This window comes from Tympanuchus pallidicinctus, unplaced genomic scaffold (assembly GCF_026119805.1).
Source record: "Tympanuchus pallidicinctus isolate F22 unplaced genomic scaffold, pur_lepc_1.0 scaffold17, whole genome shotgun sequence".
In the NCBI taxonomy this organism is placed as follows: domain Eukaryota; kingdom Metazoa; phylum Chordata; class Aves; order Galliformes; family Phasianidae; genus Tympanuchus; species Tympanuchus pallidicinctus.
In genome coordinates, this window is record NW_026294690.1 from 3,150,750 (window position 1) to 3,174,740 (window position 23,991).

A 23,991-nucleotide genomic window follows, 5' to 3' on the forward strand; every position below is an offset into this window, starting at 1 on the left:
GTCTTCAAATCAACGTCCACCATTAGCTATGATTCAAATGCCTAATTACTGCAATCTTTCACACTTCTTTCACCCAGCACACCTGAAACTCGTGAGGACCACAGCCTGTATTGGAGGGGGAGGGAGGCCAGGTCAGGTGAAGCTCTTCCTGAACAGACAGCTTTCGTTTTACAGAATTTCTGTTTGCCCTTCCAGAGACAATAACAAACAAACACCCAAAATAAAACTAAGCCCCATGCCTCCAAATCACTGAACACGTAATTCCTGGTTTTGAAGAGGTTTCTAAGGAGCAACTTTCCTGGTAAATACCATGAGTAAAGCAGTGATTGGTATTGAAAATAGTGGTTAATGAATATACAGATTTTCTTCAGGAGTTGGTCTAGTTTACAATATAGATTTTTTTAGCTAGGGTTGTCACATCATGAATGCAAAGAGCTCGAATTTCTAAACACAGACCTGTGTGAGAAGACAAACCTACGTATGCATGGAGAAAAAGGTAATACTACAGCAGTTTCTTCCCCACTAGGGAATTAGTTACAAGATTCAGAACTGTTGCTGCACGCTTCATAAAGGACACATACACCAGCTTTTATTGCAGCTCTGCATTCCCAGTGAAGACAGTCTGAGCCTGTCCATACATTGCACACACATCACACATTAACAAACTAGACAAGAGAAACAGCTAAATCTGTGAAGAACCTGAATGAGATTGATATGGAGCAGAAAGAAAATTGAAAAGAGCAATGGCAGAAATAAGTAACCTAGAATGAAATGGCATAGAAACAAAGAATAACACACTAAACCCATCAGTCACTTATCCTATAGTAAATAACTGTCACATAGAACATATAAATTCCTTCTCAAGGAGTACTTCCTGCTTCATGGTAACAGTCCAACAGCACATTCGTACACTTTGGGAAGTAATAATATTCTGCTAATGACAGGCTCATGAATGAATAGCTCATCGTCCCATACCAGAGAGACAGAGTAACAACTGACTGCTCAAGAAGAAAGCAAAGATTCTAAATAAATGCTTATTCTTATCTTGCAACAGCTAGAAAATCTGAAGTTGTTCATGTTCCATTCTCAATAAGCCTTAATAACAGCATTTTGCATAAAATTCCTAAAGATGAATACTGCCTGAAAGTCAGTAAGTTAGTACACAAAGAAAAAAGCTCCTTAAACCACATTTAAAGAAAACTGCCATTGGGTTTTTTAGGTCTCCTTTGGCAATGTGTTTTGGCTAAGGCTAGTTGACTGATCTTAACACAGACTCCAGAACACATCCCTTGGACCTGGACTTCACCTGAAACTTTTCTTGAGTCATGGGTTCAGCAGAGTAGTCCCAGTCCCTAGAAAGCAGTATCTCCTGCTAAAAGGTCCTGCTTTTAGGTCCATTACAGTCAATAAAAATGGGGAAAGTTTGTAAAAATGTCCCAAAATCATAGAAGGCAGAAGACTGTATACTCTTGATTACATACTTCCAAAGCTTTAAAATCCTGCTTGTTTTCCTGCTCTTTCCTCTTCCCCCCACACAGTCAGCATCCATGGATACAGATAACATTCACAGAAGAAACTGTTCCACTATTTCAGTGCACTAATTCTACCCTCACATTTATTACCTGATCTCTGAAGGACTTACCAATTGCTTACCTTTTCATCACCTTCAAGGCAAATTCACTTAGTTTTAAAAGGCAAGCAACTTTACCTGCCACGTAGCTTGCATTAGCAATTCTGGATTAAAGCACAGAAGTTTCAAATGGCTTGTTGCACTTGTCTCCCATAAGACTTGTTTTCAGAGAAAAGGCAATAATTTCTTATGCCATCTCACACCAGTTGTGAGGATGTCTGTCACCTATGAGAAATACTTACATTCAGTGGCCCTCCTCTTTTCTTCACCTTTTAGCTATCATTTGTGGGCAATAACAACTTAAATGCTGTGTATCCTGGGCATGCTTTTATTTAAAACCAACTGAAGGTCAATACAAAAATGCACCTTACACAGTTTCAGCAATCACCTGATCGGAATGATAGCCAGCTACTGCTCACACACTGATGTTGAAAGGCCACAGTACAATGCATTTGAGTATCAGAAAGCTGCCAAGAAACCAACCCTACCTCTACATTCTCCGCAGATGCTATGGAAAAGAGAAAAAGAGAAGAAGAGAGATCTGCTGTAAACTCTCCTAAGATTCTTCTTTTAATACATATTCCTGCTATGAATATCTACATTCCTCTAATTAAATATATATACATACGTATACATGTATATTCCAACTAGGCTTTCCAAATTCTAATGCATTGCTCTCTTCTCAACACCCACCAGGCCCTTACAAGACTGTTAACAGATTTCACCAGAGGGTGGCAGCCTACTGTTACCAAATGAAGGGAAAGCAGCTCTAAAGATAAACTTAGCAAGATCGACGCTGCACGATAACACAGCAGTGAGCCTCACAGATAATGATTTAGCTGAATAGTCTATTTAAGTACCAAAGTACTGTTTGACTACATTTGAAACCCAAATTCTGTGCCCTGCTCTATCAGTAACGTGTCCAATAATGAAATGTATTCATCTCCACATACATTCCTCCTGCCTCTTTCCCCAGTATTTCACACCACAGCAATACTAAGAATGAAACAAATTAAAAATTAACAGAAAAAAAACCCCATGAAATTTATTAAGACACCAAAATTGTAAAGAATACAAAATATCATCAAATCATGATTCTAATTTGCACCATTAGCTGTGGGAAGTGCATGCTGTGTAAATCCCAACTTTCATGTAACAAAACATGACCTCCTCAACATTCAGGTTCGAAAGCTAAACAAAAACACAAGCAAAATCTACTAATTTTGAAGCTCCAAATGACAGCTCAGTAGTGAACCCCAGGGGTCAGTGCTGAGTCTAATCTTATTCAACATTTTCACCAGTGATCAGGATGATGGGGCAGAGTGCATCCTCAGCAATTCACTGATGACACAAAACTGGGAGGAGTGGCTGGTAGACCTAAGGGCTGTGCTGCCATCCAGAGGGATGTGGACTGGCTGAGAAAGAAGGGGCTGATAGAAACCTGAAGAAGAAACCTTTCCCTGAAGAGGGAGAATTGCAAAGCTCTGCACTGGGGGAGAAATAACACAAGGCACACATAAATGCTGGGCCAGCTAGAAAGAAGCTTGCAGAAAAGAAAGCAAGTCGAATGTGAGCCAGCAGTGTGCCCTTGCAGCAAAACAGCCTAACAGAATCCTTGGCTGCAGTGGCAGAACAAGGACAATCCCTTCATTCCAGTGTTGCTGCCTCTGACTACATGAACAAGGAAGCTACAGAAGCCTGGATTCCTATGAACTTAAGTCTTAGAACCCACAGGTTCTTCCAGCTTGTTTCCACCTCACTCCAATACCTCAGCATGTTCTCCTACAGCTCTGTTCCACAGCTGCCACCTGTTTGGCTGCCAAATGACGGAGCTAGAAGTATGCCAGGGCTTAGTCAACACGTCTGCTTCACCTTGCCATCTGGCTGCTTGCTCCAAGAACAAGAATCTACAACTGTTTTTTCCCCTGCTGAAGGACCTATTTGGAGCACTTTCTACTACCCAGCTCTTTTTTCACTGATTTTAAAAACTACATATATATTTGCTTTTACCTTATGTTAAATTTGGTTATAACTGGTGATGAAGTCAAAAGTTACTGACCTGATGAAATAACTGACAAACCCGAGAAATAAAACTTCCTTTCCATAGGAAATCAAGAAGTGAAAGTTTGGCTATTGTAATTATAATGAATGCTCCCAGAGTTTCACATTGGCAAGCGAAGCAAATGGTAGAAATTCCTGAACCAGCATTCCCAAAAGCAAGACAGATGCCCAAGACTGGAGCATACACGCAGGCTTTACCCACTCACATGCCTTCATGAAAGTGTTGACACAGCAGCTAAATCCAGGAGGTTATGCTTATGAAATCCAACACAACTTCACTATTAAAAAATCTTGAAACATTTAACAATTTCCAAAAGGAATTGTGTGTGTTCTATGAAGCAATTTCAGCTGTCTCTCTGCAGCTACCAGCATTAAGCTATGTACCATACCTCTTCAACTGCAGTTGGCCATTCACTAGCATTACAACGCTTCTTCACAAGTTTAACTTAAACCTAGGTAGTGAAATCATTCAAGCCTAAGATTCTAGCTAACATTTTGATATTTACTCCTAAAAACACTAAAGCAGTTGGATTGGCTCGGTGGAATCAGTTGAAGCAACTTCAAATTTTCATTAAAAAATTGCCTAGTAAAGCTGAACAAATCCAAGATGTTTCAACTTAACAAGTTTGAGTTATGTCTATTTGTTCTCTGTTCCTCAGACTTTACAGATATTTTCCTATTTCGCTCTGATTAGAAAAAAAACAAGAACTACTTCGCTCATATTTTCTTAAATGACTAATTAGTAAGAAGTAGAAAATGAGTAACATAAGCATTAGTTTTCAATGAAGGTCATGGAAAAGATGAAAATTCAAACGAAAATATTAAGAATATCCCCAATCATCACTGCTCATTACTTTGCAGCCTCAAGAGAAAACTTCTGGTTAAACTATTGCACTGCTGATCCAGAAAAACAAACATCCACCACAGCAGGCAGAAGAAACATTAATGTTTTCCATTCTATTTTAATTTCATGCAAATATAATGATAAAGTCAGAATCTGAAGCCTGTGTTTTGGAGGTTTTTCTTTCCTCCTTTTGTATGTTGAGAACTGAAGATTGTCTCATTTTTTTTCCTTCGTTCTGGGAAGACGGGAGGTTTGAGAACAAAGCTGCTAATAGGAAACATGCGGAAAAGCCCTGGAGTAAATGAAAATCTGACTCAAACTCCAGATGCCACGTATCACATACCAGTGTCCAAAATTATCTGCTGAGATACGCGTAAGAATTACTGTGCAAACCCAGTGGATCACCTGAAATGGAAGACAGCACGAGGCACAAGCAGAAAGGCTTTCTGATGTTTAAGTGATTTCCAAAAGAAATCAATACTTTGAAACAAGAAGCGAGGATGTTTCTGAAAGCTTTCCTTAGCCATCAGAGACTGAGCTCAACAGAACACGCTGCCAGCAGACAGACTTCTTGCAGTTCTTCACATAAAATATGAACAGTTCTACTCAACAATGCAATACTGGATTTAACCATTATGTTGCAATGACTGAAGAGGGAATAGCATCAACCAGGTTTTTCTTTCCACACTTTTTCTGTCCTAAAATCACAGTCAGGAAAAATTTGAAGACTACAATATCCCTGGAAGAATAGCACTGTGGATACAGTTTTGATGAGAATCCCACACATTTCCACACAGGAAAGTCTTGCTATACCTATGTCCCTGCTATATGTCCCTGTACATGAGTGCACAGCTAAGAAGCCAGGACGTGTTAGGCTAACTGCATACATACAGATCACCTATGCAGCTTGTGCAGCACATCTCATAAGCCAGATTCATTACTCATTTATTACTCAGCACCTTCACAAAGTATGGTGTCAAGGGGAGAAATGCTGAAACAAATAAGTTCTCTTCACAGTTACACTTGGATTACCTGTTAAATCATCACAGTCCCTCATTAAATTCTGAAGACAGCAGGAAAATAAAACTCTAATTGACTGCTTGCCAAAAGATATGAAATCCTCTGAGGTGCAGAGAAAGCAAGTGACCAGCACAAGCAAGAACTTGCCTCTTAACTATTCAGCCTGTGTTATTTTCATGTTACAAGTGCTTCTCAAATATGAAGACCAAAGTAAACACTTTCCTTCCAGAAACACTCTTCATAGAACAGCTTAACTCCCTTCCTTCCTCTTTGTGGAAAAGGAAAGTGACCTGCCATTATGAAATACACCCTTCTGCCTTCATTTGTATCCCACTTAGGGCCACAAAGAACATTCAGACATCACACCAGCCTTCTTCTTACAGCTCTGTTCAAACCTTGTCTTCTTTCTATTCTACAGGATGAAACAAGAGTCAGCAACAGGACTAACCTTTCAACATGAAGACCGAAGAAATCATTTACCTATTAACCTGACCAAGAGATGCTCAGATTCAGGCAGCAGTACAATAACCAACTATTCTGCAAGAATAATGGAAGCAGTGTCTGCTCACTTCTCCAGCAGAAATGCTGTAATGCAGTGTTATTACTTGCTCAAAGAGTTTCATAGCCAGAAATCAGTACTTCCACAGAATTCCTCTAATTTTCCAATAACAGAGTTTTCATTTATATTTTGCGTTACTGTATACAATTTCCATTTAGATGTAAACCTCCTATATATGCTTTCAAACATTCTTATTACCTCAAATGCCAAATCTGATTTTGTGAAGAACTTTACTGTTTATAAGACAACATAGAAAAGGAAAGATAAACAATGTTCAGAGATACAGAATTGTTAAGTACATGCCAGCACAGTGTAATACTCTGCCCTCGAGCTCAGAAAATGCATAATACTATTCTCTAAGAAGAGCCAGCAAAATCTTCTCATAATACCAAAAATTCAGAGATAAAAGACTTAGTACACTGCATGCAGACATCTACCTCTACTGGTAAAGCTAATAGCTTTATGTCACACTTGACAAACTATGTTTCTATACTGGGGCCTGTAGGACTGGCACACTCTGAACTGAAGACAAAATCTACTGTGATGCCATGCAGAAGGAAATGTGCTTCCAACCTCCATCAACAGCCAGAGTTCATAAATTGTTCTGTTAAACATGGCAAGAGATTCCTTATTCATCAAACAACCATCAAGATTAGCTATAAGCAGCTACATATACAATAGAGCAATAAACTTATCAGAATACAAAACAGAATAAGCTAGTAGAAGGTTAATAGGCCACTGTTTTTCCTTGAAACCACTGTCAAGATAGAATCTGTAGGAAATAATGCAATTAGTACTGTAATTATTGTGTATTTCGTCTCTGCTGAAAACTAATTCTCGATGATAAAGCCTTCCAGGAACAATCAGTATTCCTGTTCAAAGCTCAATAAAGTGCATTCAGAATGAATGCGAAATCATAACATTTCAGAAAAGTAGAAACCAAGTCTGATTTTGAAAGTCTTCAGCATACTGCATTCTTCTTACTGCTTGTACCCAAAGGAAGAAAAAACTCATTATTCCTTATTAAAAGCTTGTATGATTTAAGAATAAAGCAATTAAAGCAATGCATATTAAAAAAAAAGTTTTTTACCACACTACCTAAAAATCGTTTAGATGATTTCCACATGCACTTTCCTTCAAAGCATACATACATACATGAAGAGATCTTTAATTACTGCTGCTATCAGGAACGTCTTGCTGCAGTAGTAGCTGTATATTATAGACGTGTATTGCTGCTTCTTGTGCTTTGTGCTGAGAACAGAAAGGGTAACACGTCTCATGTTAACAGTTCCCTCCCAAAGGCAGAGTGCATAGGAACCTGAGAAGATGAGAATATGTGATTATGGAAAATACATCTGTAAGAAGTGCAATTGCTTCAAAGATTAACTGTTCTCTCCTTCCAAAGAGTGCCCTTCACTTACACACTCTAGAGGGTCAGTCCATTATCTAGTTCACCCACTGGCAGTTCTGAACAATTAGACAACTCACATCCCTGATTGCTTTCACAGCATGCAGATTTGTGAGTTCCAACAAGAAGCCTAGTGCTTGGCAAAGGTGTGATGGGAGTTTTGGACAGCTGTCATATGGAGATGTAGAGCATTGAGATTCTAAATGCAGCTACCCCATAGGCTCAGTTCTGACAAAGTTCAATCTAACCCCTCAATCAAAGCACTGGCCTCATGCCATCACCAGACTAAAACTCAGCTAAAATTTATTAAGAGAAAAAGCATTATGAATATTTATATTTTGGCTATTTTCATGTATCGTATCTATTCCTGAACAGCGATAGGGAAAGGCAACAGTCAGGTGCTGGAAGCATAACAGTAACAAGAACACTCATTTGATTTCCATGGAAGATCAGTAACTAATGCCTAAATCACCTCATCCTCCCTAATGAAATGGTGGCTACCATGAATATTTCTTTGGAACAGGTAAAGGAATGAGTTGTTTTTTTTCAAGCAGCTGACTGTAAGAATATTGAACTGTACTGAAATCCTCACCAGAAGTAGCCAGTAGTCTTTCTTTCAAGAATCTCAGAACAGCTAACGATAGAAGAAATAGAAAGCTTCCCACCACAGACTGATGGGATGAAGCAATTATGAGACACTGCCTCAGCTCTACCAAGAAGAGGCCATTTCTCACAATTACTCAGGCAAAGTAGAATAACTTCAGGTTGATCACTCGCCATAAATAAAATAACAAATGTACTTTCACATCTGGTAGAATACAGCTGTATGGAAAAGTATCTTCCTTTAACAGAGTTAAATAAAGAAAATCCAGAAAAACAGAGCATTAACTGGTTGGAAGGAAGAGTACAGAGATCATATTTTTCCTTATAAGTGGAGATGCCAGGGACACGCACAGATGAATGACAACATGTAATAATACTCAGTGTTTCTATGGAAGTTTCCAAGTCACAGTTTCTGGCTGCAGAGAAAATGTACTGCAGACACAACTCACTGCTTGTCACATTCTTCTATTCTTTCCTGCAACTTTGCTGTCAGCCACTACTGAAATCTGGATACAGGTCTAGGTATCCTGAGTTTCATCCAATGCAAGACTCTGTTCTGTCATGGCATGCTCATATACTAGCATTACAAGCTCTTGTGCTACACAAGTAGATTTATTCAACAGTCATTGTAAAAACAATGATTTTGTCATTGAACAAACTCTAAATAACAGAGTAAAGGGAAAGCATCTTCCATCATAAGTACATTAGGGAAATTGCTGTCAGTGCAAAACATTTTCTTACGCGTGATCATCCAGGAATTGCTTGGCAGATAACCTTGAAAACTACCCCTTGTCTTTGTCATGAAGTCTCTACAGAAAAAAAGCTGGTTTTTGAAAGCTATGTACATATGATTTGCAGATTGAAGACAACCATGGGAACAATCTGAAGTTGCAGGTATATTTCAGGTACCTTACAAAAATGCATTAAACCTGCAGCTAGAAGTGAACAAACACTAATAAAAAAGATTGATGTAAATTAAGATATCAGGAAAAGTATGAAAATGTGACCGTTGTACCCATAAAGTTTAATATCTTTATTGATTGATCTGGATGAGGGGATTGAGTGCATCCTCAGCGAGTCTGCAGATGGCACCAACTTGGGAGGAAGTGGTAGGAAGGAATATTTTTAATATTTTAAACTCTTTATTGTCTGCACTGATTGTTTGACTACTTGCTATTGTAGCAACAGAAACTTAATGAGGACTAACTCAATGCCCCTGCTATAGAAAAGAAAACCCACCTATGAATGTAACACATGCTCTTCCTGCAACAGACTGAAAGAGTCAATATGTGCAATATCTCCCGTCTAGTAAATCTCTGGAATTATTTTTGAGTTGTAGCTTTTCCTATATTGAACTGTTCTTGGTCAACACATCCTTCATACGAGCTCCTAGAAAGCAGAACGATTTGTGTAAAACAGACTGCATAAGTCAAGGGCTGCAGAGCTTTCATCATGTAATACCACCTACAACATGGGAAATAGGTAGAGATCACACTGTAAGGGCCACGTGAGGGGCAGCCATGGCCTCACATATTGAACAGCTTTCCTCTCGGTAGATTGAGTATCATCTCAGCTCTGCAAGATTGTTTATATGATGCAATGATCCCCCTTTTCTGCAACCTTTAAAAATGCATATTTGCACAGGGACATCATCAGTGCATGACTTTCCACCAAACAGCAGGAAGTCTTTAAGAGCTGTTATTACCTGGTACTCTGGGCAGGCTCTGGCTGGACTGAAGGCCCTGCAAAATTGAGCAATTCAGTATCTGATTTTCTAATTAGCTGAGAGCTCTGTGCTTCAGTACCCACATTTTCCAGCCCGCTCTTGCAGAGGATAAATAGAGGATAAATAGATTCTGCAACAATCTGACAATCTGTTACTATTGTTAATAGCAAGCACAAACAAGAAGTGCCTCTGCAGGTCACATACAACAGTCACACAGGCTGCTAGTGGTCTGCTGACAGCATTTGTGAGTAACAAATTAAGACCTAGGAATTAGGATGCAAAGAGTTTTATATCTGTATTTTCTTTCTGTGCCTACAATCTGACATAGAAGTGCAGCCCAATGTGGATAATTCATGCCTGAGGTTGTTTCTTTCTTCAGAAACCCACAGGCGTTATGGGAACCAAATTACAGCATTCAGATTTCTTCATTATATTTAATCATGTATCCTCTTTTCTTCAGTACAGACACTGAAAGCAACAAATCAACATCGTCAATTCTTATCTTCTTACCTATAGATTTTCTTCAATTTGCCAAGTAAAGATTCTGGACTCACGAATCACACCACTGTGCTGTCAGTGGTTATATTCTCTGCCTACTATGGAAGTATTTTGCCTCCATACTTCAAATAGACAGTTTTTAAGTTCATGCTTATTCAACAAGCTAAGCACCTAAAATCACTACATATTAGAACAGTCTTCTCTGTAACGCCTTCAGTTCAGACCCAAAGTTGAAAGCAATAACAATTCTCATTAATTGAACGAGTTAATAACAAATTCAAAACTTCAGACATGTTATTTTAAAAAGTTCGAGTGAACTTAAAAGGTTTGTCACAGCCTTCGAAACAAGATGTCTTGTGGGCATGATGTTAAATTTAATCCTCTCATTATCCTCCTTGTAAGGAAACTCCTACCACAGTTCAGACCAAAGCTAGAAGATGATCCAACCACACAGATTTGACCAAGATGACAAAGTAGAACTTGTTTACATTCAAGACATCTCATGCAACAAAAAAAAAGAAATGAGTCTTAATACGTCCCATGGCTGGCCCTGCATCATCTTCTGCAACTATATATGCTGTAAAGGAAGAGCTTTGCTACAGTTCTCAGATGGACAGGCTCTTTTCCTCTGTCATCATGGATTTTTAAATGCATGGTGAGATTTCAAGTCTTCTAATAACTAACAAGGATTCAGGACACAATCATAAGTAGAAAACTGCACAAAACTATCAGGTATGAAATTTAAATTTGGTTAAATTTTATTTTTAGAGAAAATAGCTTTAATTCTTGCATATGCCTTATTTTGAACTGTTTATATAACAGATCTTCCAAAACTGTGCACTATATCCTTTGACTTCCACTTTAAAAAGCAAATCAATATAAAACCAACTAATTTGGTAGCAGTCAGTAACACTTCACTGGCTGGTGTTATAAATTCAAATGTCTTTCTCTGGTTCATCATTAGGAATATATTCTAATTACTTTAAAAAAAAACCAGTAACTCGTTATTTGATATTACTTAGGTTTAATTATACCATGGTAGTGACTTAACTGTTTAAAGTACAGTTCTTAAGGCACTATTTAGGTTTAATTTCACTCTTTCAACCTTTGCAGTTCTGTATTCTGCATATAAATACATGATTGCTGTAATTTTTATTCCATATTGCCTGCTCCTACAACTTTACTGTTGCTCCTGACTTCTGATGCTTTTGTTTATATTCCAAACAAAACCATGCGTGATTTTGGTTCTTTAATAATTTCCAGTCCACAATGCTACAGAAAAAAGCTTGGAAAGGTCGAATAGATCAACCTCAGGAAGCTCAAAGCCAAAATAGAATTTACTATTGTGTTATTTTCTTTTCTCGATGAAGAATTTTCCTTGTCAATAGGTTTAGAAATAATGCAACTCTTTTACCAATCCAGAACTATAATAAACTGCTTCCCTAGAGCTTTCTGATGAATCACACAACTAACCCAGAACAACATCTCTACTTCAACAATAAACTCACCCCCTCCTTTTCTCCATTTTTGCATATATATCCTAAGTACTGTAATCCAGCAAAATAACACAATGATAGCTTTTCTTTTTTATCCCCTTGTAAAGCTGGGGAAAATATATCCATCCATATCACAAAACTGGTTAACATCTCTCATGTCATTCCTGGCCGTTTCATACAAAAGCTCATACTCTTTGTACACAAGCTACCACAAACATGCTGGAAACTTACTATGAATTTTAAAACACTACATATTAAAGCCGTATAGCCTGAGCGTTTGCTTCCTGCAGAACAGGAAATACAGACAGTGAAGTGAAGAAAACCCAGCACACATTTGAAGATATTCATCAGGACCCTTTCTATAGCACATGCTTTCCCTCAGCTTTCACAAGGTTAGGATTTTGGCCAGTTGGTTGCTGATTTTTCTTTTTTTGCTGTACTGTTTCTTAACCTCCTCCTCCCTCCAAAGAACAAACAAAAAGAACGAACTCTTTGGGTAACGGATTGAGTGTAACAGAAACCACAAAATGAACTCATGACCTCTGAAATATTTTTGAAGTCTTACACTTGTTTTTGTTTTTTTAATGAACCGATAACACTGAAGAAGTACTTTAAATTTTTTTAAAAGTGATTTTAACAGAATGGATCTCTCTGCAGACTTGTGACACTGCACCAACAATAGCTGATGATGTGGCACAATACTTTTTTTTTTCGCTGGCAAATCAGAAGAGGGACTAAAGCTATTATTTTACTTTGCCTTCCCACAAGGCTCCTCACCACAAAGTATGGTTTAGGGACATCTTTTGTTCCTCCAGCTGTGTTAGGCTATTGCTCAGATGATTTCATCAGCACGCTAAGCTGCTCCCTTCCACAACTTGAGCTTCCCAGACTTCCAAGGAGTAACTTCTATTGGTAAGCAGGAATAAAAAGAACCAGTTGTGTTATCTTTGCAGTGAGGAGTAACTCACGCATCTTATGTAAGTACTTGATTTCAGCTGGTGCACTGCTTACAATACTGTTACTAAGCTCTTAGTTTTGGAGTTTTTTCTTTTTTCTTTTCTTTATTTTTTTTAAACAGATGTAGAGAATCATGCCTCTATGATTTTCTGTTTTCCTTCAAGTCTCTACGTACACAGTTCTCATACTGTGTGCATCTGATCTGCTCCCCTCGTTACCAAGCGTCAGCTGACGCCGTTCTTTGTTTTAAAGATAAAAGGTTCTTAAAAATACTTCATGAAGAAGCATTAGTTTCTCAGTGCTTTGAGACATGAACTTCAAGTTTAAGGACGGTAGCCATCCTACCAAATACGCACTCAGCTTCAGCTAAGGTATAAGCAGCCCTCAGAATATAAGCTCCTCCCATTCTTAATGGCCATTATGTACCACCATTGCATCTGCAGTGATTACAGTTCTTCCCTTTACCCTGTCTATATGCCTAATGAATTGTGCGAAGGCCTAATTAACCTCTATCCTCAAACTATATGGGATTTAGCAGGGTCGTTTCTCCTGGTTTCTAATGCACTATGAATAGAAAAAATGATTAATCACAAATGTTGTGAGAAGCAGAAGTGCTGAAAGAACCAGAAGACAAAGCTGAAGTTCTGGGCAGAACTAGGAGCCAGAAGAGAGAGGAACAAAACAAAGAATATGAAATAATGTTGAGAAACAGATTTTGTCAGAATCTGCTCCAGAGAACAAAATCAAGACACAATAGAGACAGGACTTCTATGGGCAGACACCAGGAGCTCCGACTTGGAGTTAGAAATAAGGTAAAAAGCTATTCTTCTAATATACACTGCCTGAAATCTCTAAGGCAATTAATTCCTCTTGAAGCACATTACTGCTTCCTGAACTCAGCAACTGTCCACTAAGTTTGTCTTCATAGTGCATTAATACAATGCAGGTAGTGGCAGATTGGCCTTTGTGGAGATGCTGCAGCTATTTACCTACCTCAGCTCAGATATCTGACAATACTGTAGAGATACGGACACCCAGCTTTGCTGAGGACCTAAACACAGCTTTTCTTAGGACTCCCTTTCTCCTTAAATTCATAGAATATGTCATGCAATGGGAATCAGCCAGCAATACGAGGCACATGAAATTAGTGTTTCTAAGTCTCATCTCCTTCGTTACTCTTTGATTGTGCCTGGTAAAATAAGATAAACTACTAAGAACAACCAAGAAAAAGAGTTCTATGATTAAGAAACATGAATAGCATCATAAGAAAACTGAGATTATTTGCTTTTCTCTGCATCATAGTTCCCACCTATACCGAGCGAGTCTCAAGATCTCCAGCAATATCTGTGCTTTGATCAGCAGTGTTATGTTTTGACTCACTTACTGTCCAACTCATACAGCTTGACACAATTCACAACTCCAACTGTGCCATATAAAAGGGTTCCTCAGACCACACAGAGTACTCTAAAATGTTAGGCTGGCTTTGCGCATCTCAAATTTGACAGGCAAAATTGATTGCAAGTAATTGTCTTTCACAATATCACTATTTCACCTCAGAAGGTGATTATGAAGGTAAATGAGGTATGTCTGGAAAGGTCTTACAATTGCTGAAGCATAGGAATTCTACAAAGAAAACTGCTTATCAGTGAAGATTTCTCACAGTAACTGAAATCGAATACAATGATGGGAATTAAAAATCATTATTATTGCATTGTGGTGAGACAGCCATGTTTTGCAGACAATAGAAAAATATCACAGAACTCCACAGAACACACAACCACCAATACAGTACCAACTTTTATCTATTTTTACGTCAAATATGATCTGACAAGGATTCCACCTGCACCCATCCAAAATCAATCCATTAGGCTGGTGCTTAACCCACTATACTGGAAAGAATGCAACAACTACAATGTCTAACAACCCAGATTGCACAGGACTTCATACACACAGTTCTTCTGCAACTTGTCTGTAACACATTAAGGTGAGAAAGGAATGAAGACATTCCCATTCCCATTTCCCTGCTACTTCTCCCATCTCTTACGGTACACTTCAGTATCAGGGACAGCACAGGTAGAAAGCTCTTCATAATCAGAATTCAGACAGGAAACGTTCAGTTTACTTCAAGGCCAGTTGCTTATGGCTGTTTCTTGAAAGATCCAAACTAGAAAATGTTTTTGCTAGTAGTATTGGTGACAGGGCTCTGAAAAAAAATGTGTCATTCTGCTTATTTACAGTAGTTTTATACTGCTTCTCCTTGACACTGAGAGATTCATATGTAATTTCACTTATGACTACCTGGGCATCTTATTTTCTTTCTCATCAACAGGGTAGAAGTACCAATTCAAATATGGGGACTCTGAGCCAACTATCCATCATTTACCTCCTCTGGACCACCGCTGTATTTTGCCAATATGAAGACTACGACTTTGGGGACGAATATGATGAGCCAGATCATCAACAACCATATTATTTTAACTCTAATCCAGGCGCACAAGCTGAGGTTCCTCACTTTCCTTTTCCAGTCGAGTGTGCCAGAGAATGCTTTTGTCCGCCAGAATTTCCGCTATCTATGTACTGTGACCATCGTAAGCTTAAAACAATACCAAACATCCCTGCTCACGTCCAACAACTCTATCTGCAAAACAACGATATTGAAGCTGTACCTGCAGGACCATTCACTAACGTTACCATTTTAAGAGAAATTAATCTGAGCTTCAACAAAATTAAGTCTCATATGATTGATCGTGGTGTTTTTGCCAAATTGTCAAACTTAGTGCAGCTTCACTTACAGCACAATGAATTAGATGAATTTCCATTCCCACTTCCCAGCTCTCTGGAGAGACTCCTCCTTGGCTTCAATAAGATTTCCCAGTTACCTGGAATTGCACTGGACGGATTACCAAACATCACCATGCTTGACCTCTGCAATAATTTTCTTGACGATTCAGTACTCAAAGGAAATCACTTTTCAGTCATGAGCAACTTAATGCAGCTGAATTTATGCAACAACAAATTACAGACCATGCCTCCCAGCCTGCCGTCGTCACTTATGTATCTCTCTCTAGAAAATAACTCCATTTCTTATATTCCAGAAAACTATTTCAGCAAACTCCCCAAAATCATTGCCCTAAGAATGTCCCACAATAACCTGCAGAACGTTCCGCGCAACACCTTTATTAATCTACCAAACCTTATAGAACTTAACCTTGGACATAACAAATTGAAACAAGTATTCTATATTCCAAGAAGTCTGCAGCATTTGTATATTGAAGACAATGACATTGAAAGTACGTTGATAGCTCTTCACTCTTGAAAAGCTGAAAAATGTAGAAATGGAATTTGGAGTTGGTTGTAAGGAGCAGAGGGTGGGATGAGCTTTTACTTTACCACCTAATCTCTTAGCCTGAATCAAAAACTATCAGAAACTTATTTTGTCACTGATTAGGAAGACCTGTCACCTGTCAGCTGATGGGTTGTGTAAAATCCAAGCTTACAATCTAGGAGTCATCCAAATTTGCATGTTGTTCAAGAAGTATTATGATACCTCTCTTTGCAGACGTACGAGATTGAGCTGTTAATGTTCTGAACCAACCAGTTAACGAGGCATTGACCCAAAGTTCATACACAACATATCTCTCATGCTATGCAGCTTCTAACTTACAGCACAGGAAAGGTACGGCTCCATCTTCTTCAAGATGGAATGTAAACACATCCTTGGCTAGCTGAGAAGAAACAAAGGCAACCTAGAAAGGATTTTATTTTCCTATTTTCCCATGATTTCCAAGTGGATGTTTTGTAAATATTCCGCAATTTTTTTCATTTAACTCCTAAAATCACTTTGAAACTTTCTTCTGATGAAACAACTGAAAAATCACATAAGAATTGAAAAACTGTATGAAAAATATTCAATTCACATAAAATAGTAATTAAGATTGTAGTTGCAGCCACACTATATGTATACATTTTACCCACAATCTTATGTTTTCCAAATTCTAGAACTGTTATAATTGTCATGTATGAAACTGGTTTAAAACAGAGGAAAGGCTGCTATAATATGATGCATCACAAGTATTTTCCATTTTAAATTCCAAAATTCAATTATGAAATACTTCTTAAATATAACCTTATCTTCTGAATTTTAATTAATACTTTTCTCTCTTACAGTGATAAATGTTACTTTGATGTGTCCATCTATTGATCCAATGAACACCAACCAGCTAACCTATCTACGGGTGGACCAAAATAAGCTAACAGCTCCAATAAGCACATATGCCTTCTTTTGCTTCCCTCATATTAGAACCATTTACTATGGAGAACAAAACAGAAACGGCAACAAGTCCACACAAATCAGAGCAGCAGTGTTTCGACGACTTTTAACACCAGAAGAATACGATGAAATAGAAGATGATCATGAAACACATGATCAGGAAACTGAGGAAGAGCATGAAGCAGAAAACTATTTTTTTCCTCACTTTTGGTGAAATAGTCATTGTTAATGAGTACATACAGAAATTCTTCCTTACTTGTGGAGTATTCGTGCCCATTTTAGAACAGTTAAATATTTTGGGATCTTTAAGCTATAACATGGAGATAGAATTTTAGTGTATATAAATATGCCATTAGCAATGCAGAAAAAAAAAATTAATACTAACAGCAAGAATACTCATGTCAATATTTGGTAGCAGTATGATATATAACCAGTATTGATGATGGACTTAGTTGTGCGTTGGCAGCATTAAGCAGTAGAAAAAAGTTCAACTTGCTAAAAGGTTATAGCACAGATGATGTAATGCTCAACAGGAATATGTGAATATGTGGACAACATCAAAAATCTGTCCAGCTAGATGCTCAACTACTGGAAGAAGTAAGAAAACAGTAGAAAATAGACATACAAGAGAAAAACGTGAGAGCAAGATCACAAAAGATCACAGTGTTGTTGCACATCTTCCTCAAATGTTGATTCATTCAATATCTAATTGAAAAGGAAAGTCAAACTTTCAAGTTTCAGATCTTAATATACTGTTTGTGCCAAGATGCATTCTTTACTTCTCAACCTGTGCTTCAGCTATCACAAGTCTTTCAAAAAGATTTTAGTTGATTAGACATGAAGGCAATGAACGACTTTTCAAAGATTTTAATGGTGTGCATTAACACAACTCTGACCCATTAGACTAAAGTACAGGTAAGATAGAAGTACTGTTTTATTTTAGAAGGCATTTTAAGTTTAATGCTTTAATTAGAACTGCACATCAGCTAGAGCAGGCACAGATAGTGGCACTCCAGGCTTCATTAACAATTTAGACTACCCTTCAGCATAACTATACCAATAAGCTGCACCCCCTGCTTCAAAGTTGAGCAAAAATTGCTTCAAGTAATCCAAAGAAAAGTAGCATACATTGTCTGAGCTATGGAAAGCTTTTGTTATGTCTTATACCTAAAGAGATTCAAGTCACTACAAGGTAAGAACACAGAGCACATAAGCCCTTTAGTTTAATGAAATTCTTCATTGTTTCAGCACTTCACTGAAGAGCACAAGTGCAATAAGCCATACATCACGCTACCACATTTATATTATAGTTTAAGTTTAGGGAAACTAGAAGTGCAATATAGAAATAGACAAGCAAATGTGTACTAGAATTTCTAAAAACTTTTAGCTTTCTTATAGCAACAGTTACTTTTTGAAGTCCTTCTTAGTATATTTTGTTTTCTAATGCAACAAATAATACGCTAACAAACTGAAAAACCTTAATCATGCGTCTGTATTTATAAACTGAAATTAAGCCCTCATAAGCACATGAAAATAACCATATCCTTAAGAAGAAATTCTTTGAAAAATCTATGCATACAAAATGTATAGGATCATAGGCGATTGGGAGACTTATGTGAACTGCCTCCATCTTCTTTCTTTCCTCTGCACCCACATTTTTTTCTTTTCACATGCGCAGTGACCATGAAGATACGGTACGCATTCGTAAACATCTAGCTGCAGCTTTTCAGAATGCATCTTCCTTTGTTAAAAAAAATCAATTAACATTTATCAACCTCAAGAACCCTCTGGCTTCACGTAGAAACATAAATATATTCATTATATTTAAATACTCTTCAAAAACATAATGGACATCACATACACAAATTCAAATATAAGCACCTGTAACTTTAATAGTTTTGTTAAGATAAACACACAGTATGTTAACTGCAGATCTTCACCTCTTTCAGCTTTTAAGTGAAGAATGCACAATCAAAATTAAGACACTTTTGAAGGCTTCTTCAGCCTTAAAAAGAACACTATTCAGTTATAGTAGTGTATACACACACACACACATACACACACACACAAGATCAGAAACTGTCTGCTTAGCTTTATTTTTTGAAGTTGCATTAAAGTCAAACTTTTAACAATTGGCTGTCACAGACTAAGAGGTAATAGCACAGATTAAAGCAAATAAAAGAGACAGCTTAAGAATAGTCAGTTCTCATTATGGAGGGAGTCCACGGGTAGGAGTTCAGCAAAGGCCTGTGCCTAGGTTTATTCTATTTAATATACTTTCAAAAAATAAACAAACTGGACTGATCAGTGAGATGACGACAAAATGCTAAGAACTAGTGAAGAATTACCAGCTCCCAGGATGCTAAGAAAGCAAGCAAATTCAATGTTATTAAATGTAAAGTGATATCCGTGGAAAGGATACCACTAGTTCTAAAACTAGTTCTAAAACTAAAAATTCATGATCTGACTCCCATTGCTCAGGAGCAAGACTTGAAAGTAACAACAGACGGTATCACATCAACAGCGGCTCCTGTGCTGGACACCATTCTGCTGTTCACATAGACATTAAGAGCACTGTAGAGTTCTGCCCCCTTGAGCTACCTGGGTGCTTGCTCTGTTATTTATTTTCTGGATATTACACGGGCCTTTTCAAAAGAAAACAGATTCTTAAATTAAGAACTAAGTAAGAATCAAAAAGTCCGATGGTTTGTATACAGAAATAAAGCAAATACAGAAACAGAGCCTGGCCTCTAGTACTGCATCCACATGAGCAATTAAGGTGAAGCACTAGGAGTGGATTTGCACACAAAATACTTGTAATGAGGCCACAAAACCCACCTTCAGTTTTTGACGGAAAGGATGTTTATTCCAACTAGCACTAGCAACTAGTCCATCAGTCCATTAAATCCATTAGCAGCCATCAGGTACATCCCCAAGTACACGCACCTTCTGGATTGTCACATCCAAAAGAACCAAGTTCAGGTACTTCTAAGAGATCTGTGATACGAATCAAAATACAGTGACTTGGCCTTACCAGGAGATTCACTTCAAAAAAGTGCTCCTGATCCTAATGAAAATACCTGCAGAAACACAGTCAGAAAACACAGTAACTGATAAACATGGAACTCCATTTCTGCTTTCAACTTTGGCCTAACTATTCAGAACTGTGTTTTCCAAGTCTTATCTACATAAACAAGGGTGGAACTTTCTTGTAATCTAAGCTCAGTACCATTCACAATCCACGGTAATTAGCAATTCTTTATTAGAGCACTGCTAGTGCTAAGTACCTATAAATACCAATAAAAAAACCTATTTAAGATTCTGATACCTATGTAAGCCTATAGAGAAAATCTCATGGATTTCTGGAAAACATTCAGTTACAGCTAAGCTTTTGACTACAAAACCAAAGCTCTCAGAACTACATGACTGACAAACTGATTTTTCCACTGTCTGTACTGTATGATACAGGTACAATGAAAAAAGCAAAAATAAAGTAACAATAGTTTCAACCCCACTGTTCATGTTCCTTTCCTTCGTCTCAGAACAGCAGGAACTTATTTTTCCTTTTTCTGTTCTTGATTGTTGGGCTTTAATACTGATGAAGATTACTCTTTGAGATATTTACTTCAGTATTATGATAATAAATTAGATGGATTAGGACAGAAAGTCCCTTTAGGGACAACAGATGGTTTACATTTCAAGCTTTCTTCTTTGACTTCTTATAACTTATTCCATTTCCACTCCTATAGCATGAACCAATTTCCTTCTGCTTCCCAACTTGATCACTGCAAGCAATAAACATAGGAATTTCCTATATGAAATAAAAGATACACTATTTTTTAAACAAAAATATTATGTACCAAAAGAAATGTTAAGGATTTCATAATCATTTTCATATTACAGGTGTATAAACTTTCCAGAATTAACCAATCAATGCATAACCAATAAAGTCATAAAACTTAACAAATACACAGAATTATCATATGATGCTCTAAGTTTTATCCCAATTTACATTACTAACAATTTAGACCTTTAAAAGAAAATCAAACCACTTGATCTTGTAATTCATGTCATAAATTTAATATCAACAGGAAAAAAAACAACTAACCTTCCTCTATTAAAATGCACAAGAGCACAAAACAGACAAATACGATGACTAACCATAAGTACAGTGCATAAAGGAGATGCTATGAATAATGTAAGGAGCACACGACAGGAATATCAAACTGAAGTGCTTATAAGGCCGGCGAGTCTTGGAGCCTCATCTCGTGTCTCCACGGACGTACAGCAATGGCTCCAAAGCAGTGATACTGTTATTAAAAAGTCACCTCCGTTTGGTTAGTAATTCCAAGCCATTTTAATAAATTGAAGCAGGCTGGCTTTTAATTCGGGATTTAACTGATGGTAAGTATGTAAAAGTTCAAGAGAACTTATCTTCAGAACAGGGCGCTGAGTGAATAGCAGACCGTAGCATTACTCCACTTATCAGTTGTATTTGTAATTATTTGATTCCTAATTACAACTGTGCATTTTCTTTTTTTTAAGATGTACTTTATTCATTTAGAACTCAGTAACCGATACAAGGAGTCTCTTTCTTTTCCAGAAGCGCAAAGAATAAATGTAATGTCTTCAGCTTTAAAAAATTCTGATTGTAAATCAGAAACATATGGAAGGATGCTCATACAATCACTAGGTCATTTTCCAGCTGTCTGTTCTGCAGCTGGTTGCTCCAACCATGACCTTAGCTTATTCTAAATAACTGAGCCTTGGAAACAGTCGTAACTTTTCATAAAAACAGCAAAATGCATAAATACCTTATCTCCAGTTCTTCAGTCATTCTGGATCTCAAGTATTGTAAGCCTTCTTTTTAGATAAGATGGCTGTTTATCTTAGATCCAATACCATTTCCAAAACCTCCCCCATCCCCCAAGGATGCTGAATTGGAACATACTTTGCTTAACACGTTGTGTACAACAATTCTTACATAGTATCAACTTGAATCTGATTTTTGTGAGTGGCTCAAGAAGAAATCAGGAGGTTACTTCCCCCTTTTTGGATACTCTGGCTTTTTGTTCCCAGAATGAATGTAATGCCCATGCTTACGCTGGTTTGCATTGCCTTACAACTAACTGTACACTCCTTACATTGTGTGATTTCCAGTGCTCATAAGAAAGCTAAGCAATAAACCATAATTCATTCTTCTAAGCACATTTAAAACCAATAAAAATTTGAAAGTTACAGAACTTGCCAACATTGTCCTTTAGAGACCATGACACATGATGAAGGCCAAGGTCTTTAAGCAGCTGCAAAAACGCATCTTCTCTTAAACACAGAGTTAATTTGAGTGCTTAAACATACATTCAGTTTTGCTTCATTTCATAAGGAATATCTTGACATCAACTCTACGATACTCTTCCTACAGCCCCCTCTATTAACCCATGCACCTCGGAGAGATGAGGTCCCTTTCCTGTTTCCATCTTCATTTTTCCCTCTCCCCCCCTCTGCCTCCCATACAGTCTGGTATCTACACAGACAGTGCAAGGCCCTGCTGTGGCAACCTGGAGAAATCATTCATAACCAGAAGCCTCAAAGCAACAAAGACTTTCTCCTCTGGAAGCCCAGCTCTGCATGGCTCAGTCCTTGTGGAGGTTTACCAGCAACAAGACAATTCTCTGCCTCACAGAGAATTACCAGCAACCAGTCCTCACTTTCATCTCAATGAAGGAGGATAGCAAAGCTTCTTTGTAATATTTTTGTACTAAGCTACTAAGGATTAAATGAAAAATTCTAAACTTTTGCTTAAACCCACAGAAAATGGAGAGAGCTGCCCTACCATTGCAACTGGCATCATTCTCTCTGCCAACATACATTGGATGAGAACTGCTCACTTTGCAGTATGCCCTTGAATATTTTGGTTTTTTTAAGGGAAGTTTAATTTATTTTTTATCTGCCTTCAGGGAAGGGCAAGAGCAGAAGTAAACAAGACAGCCTGAAGCTCTGAACAGGTCTTAAGATACGACGACATTCCAAGCACAAGATAAATAGATTGAGCTGAAAATCAGCCAGTCCAAAGAATCCACAAAACCCATCCTCCTTTCTGCCTGCAAAACAAATATCTATTTCAGTTCCTCTGGGTTATTTTCAGCTTTGTTTTTTACTTTACCTGCTTTTGACACTAAACTCTCCTAAATACTAGATTTCTTTCCAGATGGTGAAGAAAATATAATCAGAAACACCTATGGTTTGGAGTGGCTACATTAACTTTCTCCTTCCTCTCCCGTAACTTTCCAGTGCCTCCCACCCAAACTCATCCAAATCTCTTTCCCTGATTTCCCCATGAGATACCTCCTAGGACAGTCTGTGAAAATGACATACAAGAGGTAAAAAGAAGGAAAAAGGGATAAATAAGGTACACCTGACAAACCAGAAAGTGCATCTTAAACACTTTTCAAGGCCCTCTTGAAACACTGGAGTTCAATTTTTATTTTTATTTTATTTTAAACAGAGCTTGTTTAGCTTTTCAGAAATGAAGTTACACTTCAAGCATATAAATCTTAGTAACTGAATACTGGGATACGTGTGTGTAACACTTAAGTGCTAAAATTGTTTAAAGAGCAATTCTCTGCTTGCCATGGTGAACACTTCCTACTAGCTTCCCTATTGCCAACGCATATGAGCCACAATCTTTATTTCAGATGATTTGGGCATTTCAGGTCATTCTGAGCAAGAAGTCTGTTTCTGGAAGAAGCAGTAAAGTTCTTCCTTGTTTGTCTCCATCTGAGCCATTCCCTTCTTTGTGCTGAACATTTGTTACATAAATTCAGATGAAAAAACCTTCTATTTATCTGAAATTACTTACTTGCTGACAGCACATTTCTCCTGGTACAAGGGACGACAGACAAATCACAGGATTAGACTA

At 37.7% G+C, this 23,991-nt stretch overlaps 2 protein-coding genes across 3 annotated transcripts in view; one reads left to right on the forward strand and one right to left on the reverse strand.

Moving 5' to 3' along the window:
- Positions 1-23,991, reverse strand: part of CENPP (centromere protein P) — a 116,941-nt gene that overhangs the window by 66,054 nt on the left and 26,896 nt on the right. The gene's annotated exons all lie outside the window — the stretch shown is intronic.
- OMD (osteomodulin) lies at positions 10,777-17,556 on the forward strand. The gene is made up of 3 exons (XM_052679245.1): positions 10,777-11,081; positions 15,132-16,092; positions 16,970-17,556. Exons 2-3 carry the CDS (start codon positions 15,153-15,155, stop codon positions 17,284-17,286), a joined length of 1,257 nt encoding a protein of 418 aa, XP_052535205.1. The 5' UTR covers positions 10,777-11,081; positions 15,132-15,152; the 3' UTR covers positions 17,287-17,556.